General features: G+C 51.2%; 5 protein-coding genes across 5 annotated transcripts; 2 read left to right on the top strand and 3 right to left on the bottom strand.

Moving 5' to 3' along the window:
* Positions 1-310: 310 nt before the first annotated feature.
* Positions 311-1,267, top strand: N7511_010854 (40S ribosomal protein eS7; the record flags this gene model as incomplete). The annotated part of the gene is made up of 3 exons (XM_057133231.1): positions 311-466; positions 750-832; positions 904-1,267. The coding sequence occupies 3 exons, from the start codon at positions 311-313 to the stop codon at positions 1,265-1,267; spliced, it is 603 nt and encodes a 200-aa protein (XP_056981219.1).
* Positions 1,268-1,962: 695 nt separating this feature from the next.
* On the bottom strand, positions 1,963-3,909 carry N7511_010853 (putative dynactin Arp1 p62 subunit RO2; the record flags this gene model as incomplete). Its single annotated transcript, XM_057133230.1, has 2 exons — positions 1,963-3,463; positions 3,524-3,909. 2 exons carry the CDS (start codon positions 3,907-3,909, stop codon positions 1,963-1,965), a joined length of 1,887 nt encoding a protein of 628 aa, XP_056981218.1.
* A 515-nt stretch (positions 3,910-4,424) lies between these two features.
* Positions 4,425-5,593, top strand: N7511_010852 (uncharacterized protein; the record flags this gene model as incomplete). Its single annotated transcript, XM_057133229.1, has 2 exons — positions 4,425-4,649; positions 4,751-5,593. The coding sequence occupies 2 exons, from the start codon at positions 4,425-4,427 to the stop codon at positions 5,591-5,593; spliced, it is 1,068 nt and encodes a 355-aa protein (XP_056981217.1).
* Positions 5,594-5,813: 220 nt separating this feature from the next.
* Positions 5,814-6,513, bottom strand: N7511_010851 (actin-related protein 2/3 complex subunit 5 family protein; the record flags this gene model as incomplete). The annotated part of the gene is made up of 2 exons (XM_057133228.1): positions 5,814-6,036; positions 6,155-6,513. The coding sequence occupies 2 exons, from the start codon at positions 6,511-6,513 to the stop codon at positions 5,814-5,816; spliced, it is 582 nt and encodes a 193-aa protein (XP_056981216.1).
* A 615-nt stretch (positions 6,514-7,128) lies between these two features.
* pmcB (putative calcium-translocating P-type ATPase(PMCA-type)) lies at positions 7,129-11,025 on the bottom strand (the record flags this gene model as incomplete). Its single annotated transcript, XM_057133227.1, has 5 exons — positions 7,129-7,936; positions 7,992-9,420; positions 9,478-9,623; positions 9,690-10,120; positions 10,189-11,025. The coding sequence occupies 5 exons, from the start codon at positions 11,023-11,025 to the stop codon at positions 7,129-7,131; spliced, it is 3,651 nt and encodes a 1,216-aa protein (XP_056981215.1).
* Positions 11,026-12,438: the final 1,413 nt, after the last annotated feature.

The raw sequence follows: 12,438 nt of genomic DNA, 5'->3' as shown, positions 1-12,438 counted from the left end.
TCTCTTCTTGGGCTCTTATAGTCTACTGTTATTCCCCAATTGATTAGATGTAAATTCGAGCGCCCTTCCTACACTGTAGATGTATAGTCGAAATAGAAATGGTAAGCAGAAGAAAGTGGGTCCCATCAAGCCTGTCATCCTCCAATCATCAGAGAGCCCTAAGACGGTGGCGCTAGTCCATTTTGGGAAATAGCGCGCCCTAAGCGAATGCGCCGATCCCACAGCAAATTCCTATTCGATTCAATCTGCGAACCTCCCCTCCGTCGACATCACCACCAGCACTTCCCGCAGCACCCCGTCGCTCGCAATAATGGCTGCCATCAACAAGATCGCCTCCAACTCGCCGTCCCGGCAGAACCCCTCCGAGCTGGAGACCGCGATCGCCGGCGCTCTCTTCGACCTCGAGAGCAACACACAGGACCTGAAGGCCTCCCTTCGCCCCCTGCAGTTCGTCTCTGCCCGTGAGGTAAGGATTGGTGTTGAAGAGTGATACCGCCATGTGAATTGTGTGCTCTGGAATGGCGTCCTGCGAAATTGGGAACAATTTCAATACTCCGGGGTCAAGGTCGGATTGTGTCAATCCACCTTCCCCAACGAAAAAAAAACTCCATCAACATGAAAACGAATATACAATCAACAGAAGAACACAAAGGTCGAGACAAGAAATTCGCACAAGGACGCCGTTTCAGGGATACGATTTTGCATGCAAGACAATTCAAGGCCAATTTCTGACAATTTTCCCACAACAGGTTGAGGTCGGCCACGGCAAGAAGGCCATTGTTGTCTTCGTCCCCGTCCCCCTCCTCGGTAACTTCCACAAGATCCAGCAGCGGTAAGCACCAACCCCCCACGGTCCACAAACCCGCAAAAAAATCCACACAAATATTAATATACCCCCTACAGTCTGACCCGCGAGCTCGAGAAGAAGTTCTCCGACCGCCACGTCCTCTTCGTGGCCCAGCGCCGCATCTTGCCCCGCCCCAAGCGCTCCGCCACCTCGCGCACCACCCAGACCCAGAAGCGTCCCCGCTCCCGCACTCTGACCGCCGTCCACGACTCCATCCTCACCGACCTTGTCTACCCCGTCGAGATTGTCGGCAAGCGCATCCGCACCAAGGAGGACGGCTCCAAGACCCTCAAGGTCATCCTTGACGAGAAGGAGCGTGGTGGTGTTGACCACCGCCTCGATGCCTACGGCGAGGTCTACCGTCGCCTAACTGGCCGCGCTGTTGCATTCGAGTTCCCCCAGAGCGGTGCTGAGTTCTAAATGTTAAATTAAGACTCAATACTAGTGCCGTTTCGTTTTATCTTTGGGATGGGGCTGGAATGTGATTGTGAATGTGCTCGGTTTCGATGCGTGGGGAATTGATGCTCTGTGTTTTCTAGTTTTGAATTGTTGCTAGATTCATAGGCATTATGGGTTCCAAAAGAGATGACTCCATAAAAATGCATTGACGGTTTTTTTCTCTTTTTTCATAACTCGCTGGTTTTGGTTGGTCCTCCCCGGCTTTTTGTCTGGTGTTTCTCCCTTTGTTTCCCTGTTCCTGGGCGAGGTGATGGATTCGAGGGCTCTCCGAGCTGTGTTTCTCTTTAATGAGGATGGGATCGGATATGTGATATTCCAATTCAACAATTCAACCTTCACCCTGTTCTCAATGTAGAGGTTTTGTCTAGCCAACCCTATCGACTCACTTGTAGAGGAAACACCTGCTGTAGATATCCACTTTGTGTGGCGTATAAACTTACGTCTTGGGTTATATCTGAGCTATGGACCATATACTTGCATATATATATTCGAGATGGATATGTAAAACTGATGTGACTGTTCGGCCACTATTTCAAGTCAAAGAATGAACATATATACATACATAGATGTATCTTTCTTGGAAACAAAATACACTCGGGGTATGGAAGTATATCAATCACAACGCAAACAATCCACATCCAGACAAACAAATCTATCTACAACGAAGGCTGAATCCTACCCACACCAAGCACCATCCAATAAGCCAACTCCCGCGTAACCTTATCATCAGGCTTAGACACCTTCTCAACATTTCCCTGATCAAGCTGCGCATCAGCATCCCAATCCATCCTCACAAACACCGGAATCTCCAGAACATCCTCATCAGCCTTCTGACCCGCAACAGCCAAAACACCCTCATCACCCCCTCCATCCCCATCCCCGCCTTCGGCACTACTACCTGGCAACGTGCCAGGCACAACCTCCAACACAACGGTCGTCCAATTCCGACCTTTATCCCACACCTTGCCTGCTTCAGGCACGCCACGCATACCGGCAGTAGTAGCGTCACCCTTCAGCGGGGCCGAGGCGCCTTGAAGGGCCTCGTCCCAGACGTCGCTGTTGGCGCCGATCTCGAACTGGGGCGAGAGCACGGTGACTTTGGTTGCGACATTGCCTGGTGTGACGGGCGGCGTGGCGAGGGTGATTCGGACGGGGTCGAACATGTGGTTCTTGAGCGTGAGGAGGACATGCACGGGCCGGAGGGGTGGGAGGGAGTTCAGGTCTGGGGTTGCGGCTATGGTTGGGAGGGTGGAGGATGTTGATAGGGCTAAGGGGCGGAGGGTGGGCAGCGGGATGTAGCTGAGAGCGATGAGGCGGATGCGGAAGCGAGTGGATTGGGGCTTTGTCTCTGGCTTGACCAGGATGTGTTTGCAGGACTTGCAGCGCTTGGCTCGCTTGGTGCGGAGGAGGACGGGGAGTGGGAGGAGATCGTCTGTGAAACGGGCGTCTGGGGATTGGGCGGCGCGCTGCTCGGTTGATGCCACGCCGTCCCAGCCGCAGCTTGGGGAGGTGAGGCGTTGGATTAGATCTTCGTCGCTGTTTTCTGGGGCGAGCTGAAGCCCCTCGCTTGCTGTGATGGCTTCGCGCATGACGGGTGGTTTGGATTTGGGTTTCTTGCTTCCGCCGTAGAGACCGCTTAGACGTGAAGACGAGGCATAGAGTGACATCAATCGATTGAGCGCACCGGGCGAAGAAAACCCAAAGTCTGTGCTGAGAGGGTCGCTGGGCGAAGATGATGTTTCAGCGATCTGATTACGGTAGAAGGATTTCAAGGCTGCAAATCGGGCATCTGTGTCCATGGGAGGTGCTTCTGTTTCTTGGGATGGAGATTGCTCTTCTTCTCGTTCGCGTGCGGCCGATTGCTCGTCAATGGAGGCAAAGGTCGAGAGAGGGGACTTCAGATCTCCAAAGGTACGAGAAGCTTGCCTCGACCTGTCAATCGCAGGTTGAGCAGTGGAGTCGGTCATCTTCTGCAGCTGGCTGCGAATGTTTGTCGGCTTGTCGAACTTGATGCCGATGTCCAGTGTTGTCCAAAGACAATATCCACAGGATAGCACCCACGGACCCTGCTGGGTTCCATTCCCAGTGGCATTCTCAATAGTACTGACAGCTAATGGAGCCGTACAGACAGGACAGTTGAAGCAGTTTCGACCGCATCTAGAGCCATGGGTGGTCAATAATCACTCGAACAGGAGGGAGGTCTTTTTTAGTACGTACCGATTGCCATCACTCCGGACCATACTGCTAGGTGTTTCAAACAAACAGCTTGGACAAAACCAGCTCACAATCTCCTCTGTAATACATCGAGAACACTTGATCTGATGGCATTCTTCACAGTAGAGAAGCTGCTCAGGTGGGTACAATGAGAAATTGGACCGCGGAGAGCGAGGGTCAAAGGTCTGCTCCTCTTCCTCCTCTTCTTCTTGTTGTTCATCCTTCGGTGGTTCCTTCTTATCTTCCTCCGAGGGATTCAGCCGCTCAGGCGGGGGTTTCTGAGGGGATTTCTGGGGGGATTCCCTCGATCTTCGCTTCCTAGCTGGGTCGGGCACCGCGGTGTCGGCGCAGGGACAAGATATGTACGTGTAAGGAAAAGGGCGTGACATTTTGATATGTCGGTGTTTTGGCGAGCCAAATGATACGTCGTAGCTATTCAGGCGCGTAGTTGGGTCAAATCATGCTTCACGTCCGCGGGGTCGATAGCGGGATAGGGGTGAGCGACGGTGGACGGGCTTGAGTTCAAGCTGTAGCGGGTAAGTGGCCTCTGTGTCCTATTAAAAGGATATCGTAGCCGTCCAGGTCAAGCCTATTGCGCGAAGTTAGAGATCAGGGAGGGACAGTAAGTACGATGTAGGGCGAAGACTCACAGCAGCAGTCACAATGGATCTAATCGCACTCAATGCGCAATGCAAAGTATGTTCAATGCAACAATGAATAGTCTTGCGATCAGAAAATATCCCCAATCACCGATTGCCAGCGAGTCGAGGGTATGCGGAGAGAGAGCGGAGGTTCCGCATCAACAATCGACGTCAGAACAAAATTCAAGCTCGACCTCGCATCTCCCTCCGCAACGCAGAATGGCTTAGAGCTTCACAACACCATCATAATCAATAGAACCACAATGTTTTCCTACACATTCCGCTCCAGCCTTTCAAGGCGCGCTGTCGCCCCAAAAATCTCTCTCCGCACATATGCGAGTCAGACACCAGGCAACCCGATGCTGGAGGTCTTCAACCGCAAAATGAAGCACCTGCAGAAAGACCGTGCAGCCCAGAATGTCGAAGAAAGCCGAAAAGTCGACTATCTGAAAGATGAAGTGGCAATGCGATTATGTGAACGATTACTGGTGAGCAACACTCCCAAGGGCAGAGAAGCTTGCGCGCAAGGCCGAAGCAAGAACGGACAAAAGAGCACAACCACTGACAGATCTTCAAATTGGACAAATAGGACATCAAGCGCAATTTCCCCCACGTTCTCGATCTAGGCGCGAACAGCTGCAACATCGCGAAAGCCCTCACAACTCCCAACCTCGACACGACCACACCGGAAGGAACGGTCTCGCCACCACTGGCCGACAAAATCTCAAAGCTAACCTGCGTGGAGACATCGCGGGCTTTGCTCCACCGAGACGAGGACTTACCATTCAACAACGAGATCGATATCCAGCGGGATATCATCCCGGACCTGGAGACGCTGCCATACGAGCCGAACAGCTTCGACGCCGTGCTCTCGTCCCTGTCAATCCACTGGATCAATGACCTGCCCGCGCTGCTGGAGCAAATTAACACAATACTCAAGCCGGATGCGCCATTCATCGCCGCCATGTTTGGTGGTGATACGCTGTATGAACTGCGGGGATCGTTGCAGCTGGCCGATATGGAGCGACGCGGTGGTGTCAGTCCGCATGTGTCGCCGCTGGCTGATGTCAAGGATGTTGGAAGCTTGTTGAACCGGGCTGGTTTTAAGATGCTGACGGTTGATGTTGAGGATATTGTGGTTGAGTTCCCTGATACCTTTGCTTTGATGCAGGACTTGCAGGCTATGGGTGAGAGTAATGCGATTATGAACCGCGACTCGGCGCCACTGTCGCGGGATGTGCTGCTGGCTAATGAGGCTATCTATCGCAATTTGCACATGGAGGATGGTGCTCCTGGCATCCCGGCTACGTTCCGACTGATCTACATGATTGGATGGAAGGAGGGCAAGGGCCAGGCGCAGCCATTGCAGCGCGGTACTGGTGATGTCAACCTCAAGGATATCCTTGGCGGCGGGGAGTTTGACAGGCCATGAAGAAGAAACCTCACAGCGGAAGTAAAGGGAAAGAAAGAGGGAAAAGCTCAACATATTGTCACAATATCAATGTAAAACTACGCTTAAAGCGACACTGGATGGATATCATCCACAGAGATGTATGGATGGATGGAATGCAAACCAACACTCTACCAGGAAAGACAAGAACAGAAACAGTAAATCATAAAAGAAACGACCCTCCATCGAAAGCTGTTTTCTTTCAAACCGTCCTGCGGTCCGTCATGACCCGAACAATAGACCCAGTACCAGCCAACTCAACCAACTTCTCATGCCAGCTAAGCAAAACACTCATCTGCTGACCACCACCACCTTCACCCAAGTTCCGAGCTTGGATCTGCGAGAACCCAGTATCCTGAGGTGAAACGTTCTTCCGCGGGGTCTGGGCCCCAGATCCAGGAGCAGAGGAGGACATACCCTTGTATCTATATCCGAACGAATTAGCACACGACCAGCAAGCAATGAGTCAAACCACTCTCCCCAGGGGCGGGAGAGTATGTCTCATGCACGGGGTAATAAGGTTGGTAACCGCAATGCACATACAGGTACTTCATCAGACAATCACCGCGCTCAGCACCGCCATCTCCACTACAAACTCCTTCCAGGATTTTCGTCATCTCGCCCTGTCGAATGCCCTGCAGGACATCAATGACAGTAGCGAGGTGGACCTCCTTAGCGCGGTCATCGCCGCCCAACGGCGCGGTATCGAGGACAGTGCGGAGCGCGCCTTCGGGGTCACCGCCGCGCAGCAGCTGGCGCACCTGAGTTGCGACGTTGGCGGAGTCACTGGCGGACTGGGACTGTGGGAGGGTGGCGGGGAGGAGGGAGTCCATAGGGAAGTTGGTCGAGGACTCCGGATCCAGAGCGTCGATGTTGATCGTGCGGTAGTTGAGTTGGGACATGATTGCGAGTTGGAATTGGGGTTTGAAGGAGTCTGGCTATGGCTTTGGTGGTTCGGTTTTGGTTGGTGAGGTTGGTGAGGGTGCTCTGTTTGGTATGGCGGTGCGGTGGGGGAGCGGGGAGGTTAGGTAGTGACGTGGGAGTGGTGGGATAGACCGAATGGTGATCGAGAGAGTGATTAGAGGTGATGACGGAGAGAAGTGCCAATTCAACGAGTCACAGGTAGATTCTGGGGTAGGTCGAGAGAACAATGGACAGTCAATTGGGGGTCGGCAGATGGAGCTGGTTGATGGAGTCTTCTGGCCTGAGGTCTAAGGCAGAAACATAACTTGACTCCAACCGCAATTCAGCTGCCTGTTGGCTAACACTTACTATATTGTTTATTATCTTATTGTCTGACCGGATTGACTTGATTCTAGTAATTTTAAGGGCCGTTTGTGAAGTCTCCCGAAATCGTTATATTTTGAGGTCTAGAAAGTCCCTGTGCAAAGTAAGTTACGATATCTTTGCACACGTCTAAATAGATCATTTTAGGTTATATACACATGGAGCACTATACACACAAAAAAGAACAAAAACAAAGCAAAAAACACCAACAACACCATCGCTAAAATCAATCAAGGAGAGGCAGTAATCGTAATAGGCGGTACAGCAATAGTAGGAGGAGTAAGAGGACGCTCAGGAGACTTCGACTTCTGCTTACCCAACTCAAACGGAGCAGAAGCCTGTTCAAGATCCGAGGACTCGGAAGACTGAGGATTAACCGCATCGTCAACTTCCGGCTCCGACTTCTTCTTGAAGACGCGGCGAGTAGCCCGTTTCACAGGTCGGAAGAAAGCCTTGATACCCCGACCAAGGGCTTTGGACCCCCTAGAGATAGGTCGCAAAACAAAAGACATAGCACCAACAACGGCATTGAAGACAACTCCGAAATGCCTGTCTGGAATCAGGCGAAGCACAACCGCCCAAGGCAGACAAGCGATAGCGCAAATGATACACACACCCCAAAGAATGCCACTCAGACGGGTGACGCCAAAAGCCTCGCCGCCGACGTAGACGATCATGATTTGGCCGCCGACCATAATTGCGTTGATTCCTAGGAACCAATAGTTGCGGAGCATGCCTTCGAAGATATTGAATTTGTTGTCCAGGCGGCGGTTGTTGAATTCGTTGAAGATCTGCATCCAGACGAATGTGTTGAAAACCACTGTTGAGAGTTCTTTTTCGCGAATTTCTGGGTGGCTGGGGTCTGAGTTGAGATGCGCATTGAGCAGTTTGTCACCGGCAAAATAGAGCATGAATGTCACGGCGAGTTGGTAGACTGCCTGACCAAGAATCATTTTCCACATTGTGAGAGTGAATAGAGAGGCGTGCTTTGGAACGGGTTTACGATCGAGAATCTTTTCTGTGGGGGCGTCCGTTGCTCTGTTTCGATATGTTAGTAGACTGTTCAGATAACTGGGACGAAAGGGAGTCTTACAGAGCCAGAGCAGCAAATGTATCCATAATCAAGTTCACCCAGAGCAACTGCACAGCATTCAAGACACTAGTGTTATCACTGCTGTAAACAGATGAAACAAAAGTAAGCACGACAGCAGTGATGTTAACTGTGATCTGGAACTGCAAGAACTTGGCAACAGCATCATTGACAGCCCGACCCCAAGATATAGCCGTGACAATAGACCGGAAGTTATCATCGAGCAGGATAATCGAGCTGGCTTCCTTGGCGACCTCAGTGCCTGCAATTCCCATAGAGAAACCAACATCTGCAGTTCGCAAAGCTGGTCCGTCATTGGTACCATCACCAGTGACAGCAACAGTTTCGCCGAGAGCCTTGAGTCGTTCGACCAGGATACGCTTATCCTCTGGTGATGACCGTGCCAGAACCTGTAGACGAGGGATGACTTCGTCCATCTCTGCATCTGACAATTGTCGGAACTTGGGTCCTTCCATGACGAGTCCGTCTTCTGTCTTGATTCCACAGGAAGATGCGATGGCTGTGGCCGTGGCAACATTATCGCCCGTCACCATCTTGACTTGCACGCCTGCAGAGTGGCATTGGCGGATGGCCGGCGGGACCTCGGGGCGCAGAGGATCTTGAATACCCACGACGCCGACCCAGGTCATACTATGGAAGACGTCTTCGAAGTTGGCGGAAGAAGGATCCTCGTGGCTCTTAGCCTCTGCGGGGGGCCAGCTGGCAAAGTCTTTATAAACCATGCCAATGGTTCGAAGAGACTTGTGCGCGTAGTTGTCGATGAGTTCCAAGATATGCTGGCTCTTCTTGTCAGAAAGCTGCTCAACATCGATCCTCTCCTTGGAGGAATCGATATTCGAGATTTGGGCAGTGCAAACGTGGACCATCAGTTCAGATGCTCCCTTTACAAGGAGACGATACCCCAAACCAGGAACACGGTACACAGCACCCATACACTTCCTGGCCGAGTCAAACGGAATCAGCTGGACGATTTCTGCAGAGCCACGCTCCGAGACAAGATCCATGCCCATGAAATCACGGGCTAGTTGGAGCAAAGCGACTTCAGTCTTGCTACCGACGAATTCTTTCCCGCCGTCTTTTTCTTGCTCGAAAGCAGTGGAGTTCAAGGCAACACTCTTGATAATCAGATCTCGGATCGGGGTTGAGAGTTGCTGAGACATTTCAGAGGTACTCATAGAATTATGATCTTGCTCTTCGCCATCAATGGACTGGCTGAAACTCCGATGTGAGCCCCAAGTTCCAGCAACGACTGTCATCTTATTTTGGGTCAGTGTGCCTGTCTTGTCGGAGCATATTACAGTGGCATTTCCCATTGTCTCGCATGCTCGGAGCACGCGAACAAGATTGTTTTCTTTGACCATTCGGGTTGTGGCAAAGGCCAATGCCAAGGTCACTGCCAATGGTAGACCCTCTGTAAAGCAGACAGGTTAGTGATTCTTCACTTTCGCTAGTGAATAATGGATCTTACCTGGGATAGCAACGACAATAACAGTTACAGCCACAATAAGAATATCAACAAACTCCTTGCCCTTCATCGCCCCATTCCTCTCCGGATGATTAGGCAAATCAGCAACAAATCGGAAGAGAAGAACAAAGAACAAGACAGCAGCAGCTCTAAATAAACCATTAGTTATCCATCTACATAAAAACCACAATTGGTAGGAGAAGACAAATACTCACGCAGTACCAAGGTACCCAATCCAATCTGCCAGCCGTCCAAGCTTAACCTGCAAAGGCGTCGGATCATTGGGAGTCTGCAACGAAAGCAAAATGCGTCCATAAGTAGAGTAAGGCCCAACACTAGTAACCATATAAGTGCCGACGCCCTCAAGCACCTTCGACCCAGAAATAAGGAACGGATCAAGTTTCTTGGTTGCTCTTCCATCGACAATTTGCTGCCATACTTCATGACCAGGCGTTTTCTTCATTGCGTCAGATTCGCCCGTCGCGGAGGATTCGTCACATTTCACTCCGTGGCCGGTTATGAGGACGCCGTCTGCTGGGATTGCGTCGCCGGGCTCCAAATGCAGCACGTCGCCGACAAGGATGTCGTATATAGAGACCATTGTTGATTTGCCGGAGCGCGTGACTTTTACTTCGCGGTCGTTATTCTGTGTGTATGTTAGATTGAGATGTTCTTTGCATATTTGAGGGAAATGGGAATAGGAGGTATACTAACCCGTTGGTTAAGCTTAGCGAATTGTCGTTCCTTCTGCCAGTCATTGGCAGCAGTGACGACAGTTACAATGAGAATAGCCACGCAAATGGCCACACCCTCCACCCAGTCAACACCTGTGCCGCCATCCACAGTCTCGTATATCCCAAGGGATAAAGAGACAACAGCGGCAATAGTCAACAAGATAATAATCTTATCATTATAAGCAATCCAAAACAGCTTGAAGAAGCCCGTCGACTTCCGCGCCGGCAGTCGATTCTGACTGAAGATCCGGATTCGATCCTCAAAGGGCTGACCAGCCCCCGAAGAAACCGGCGCGGGAGGGGGAAGCTCCCCAGTCTTGGGTATTAAATTGGCTGTGGGTTTGATATGCGTAGACGGAGCAACCTCCTCAAAGTCAACGGCACCCTCGAGACAGCCTTCATCCACGGATAAGCCCGCATCAAGATCAGTGCGCAAACCACGCTCCAGGCCCTGTAGACCACCCAGAGCATGGAAAGCAGCGAGGGACTTTGGATTTAGCATTTTATTCAGTTGACCGGGTGAAAAGGCAAACCGGTTATCTTCTATTTGGAAATCATTCTCGTTTCTTGGATCTGGGATTAGAGCATCAGACAATGAGACATCATCGTAGGCGGCGTTGACGGCGTGGGCTGGATGGACGTCTGAATTAGCGCGCGAGCGGACCACTGTGTCTGCCGACGAGGCGAATGAGTCCGATCGCGGCCTTAATGTGTCACCGTCTATTGAGCTTGATGGGTGGTGGTTATGGTTATGATTCTGATGGTGGTGTGAGGCTTGATGGACCATCAGCCTGTCCGGATCAGGGTTCCAGGCCATAGTTGGTGAGACTGGAGATATTGGGCTGTGATCTTGATCTGTGGGACTAGACCAAGAAGAAGAGGCTCCAGAGAGAGAGCGCTGTATAGAGCGAAGCAGAAAACAAGCGAGATGGTCAGTCGAGTTGTTCCAGGAAGGGAGAGAGTATGTCTTTTGTCCACAGGATAGGGTTGTATAGGACAAGATAGGATAAGTATGGGAAGACAAACCTCTCGGCCCGAATCATTGGAAAAATCCGTCACTATTATCGGACTTAATAGTGAGTCCTGACGGCGTGTATCGTTGGATGACATAGTGAGGCAAACACCCTGGGACAGAGCGAGCAATTCTGCGAATCAAAACAGCAAGCCTCCCGTAAAAGTGCACGCAATATTCGTCTCAGGATTAATATTGACTGCCAAATACCGGAGGGCGAGAAGTCCTTGTTATCTTAAGAATTTCCCTCCCATTGGATGCTGGGGCTGTGTAAAGATGCCCAGAAACGCAGATACAGACAGTTCGGCAAGAAGCTATGACTATTAGAAATGCCAAGTAGCGGTAAAAATGAGAAGAAAGTCAAGTCAATCATCCGTCTTTAAAAATTGAAGTGGCACTGATTGCAGAGTTACAGGCCCGACACAGCCCCCTCTGCCGAGCGCTACAGGACGTTGCCCAGGCAAGGTGGACCAGGTACGAGTATGAAATGATATGATGTACTCCATACAGAGAACAGAGCACAGTAAGAATGAAGGCGAAGCGTCGTCGTCATGACCATAATAATACGAATAGGCAACCAAGAACCAAACCCCCAGACCGAAAGCAGACAGCTGAGGAATCTACGCGCCGAGTTTCTCAATCCAAAACATGTAACCAGACGGCATGACAGGTATACAGTCGGAGCTAAGTTATAACCCCAGAGAGAACCACGAAACATCAAACAGAATGAGCGATACGCCAAGCAGATCCCATCCAATAGCGACGAAAACGGGGTTTGGCGCCGGAGACCGCTCGACTGCGCCTCGATGGAGATATCCAATGAGCTTGCATGCCAGTCAATCATGACCCCCCCATCCGGGTCCTCAGGGAATATGTACAATGCGGTATATTGGATACGGATCAGCAGTTGACTTTTGTTGAGTTTCTTCCAAGTCTCAAGAGGCGAGATGAGTCTGTTTTTGCGTCATGGGCTTGATCTGCGTTGTGTAGGTGGATGGGTATCTGGTCCACTTGAGCGGCTAAGCCGTGTCAGGCCGTGGGCACGCGATGTATTGGATTTTGAAAGGAAGAAGCTAGGATATTGGTAATGCAGGGGTCTGGATGTGGTTCTATTGTGATTCGAGGGATGTAAGGACGTGGGCTCAGACAGCTTCGAGCAGTTCGCCATCTGTGGCGAGTGTGGTGGCGGTGCAGATGTGGCGCAGGGGAGCTGTCTGA

Source organism: Penicillium nucicola (genome assembly GCF_028828085.1).
Source record: "Penicillium nucicola strain IBT 29836 chromosome Unknown utg000010l, whole genome shotgun sequence".
Classification (NCBI taxonomy): domain Eukaryota; kingdom Fungi; phylum Ascomycota; class Eurotiomycetes; order Eurotiales; family Aspergillaceae; genus Penicillium; species Penicillium nucicola.
Note: the sequence above shows the minus strand (reverse complement) of the source record. Positions and strands in the feature narration are given on the sequence as shown.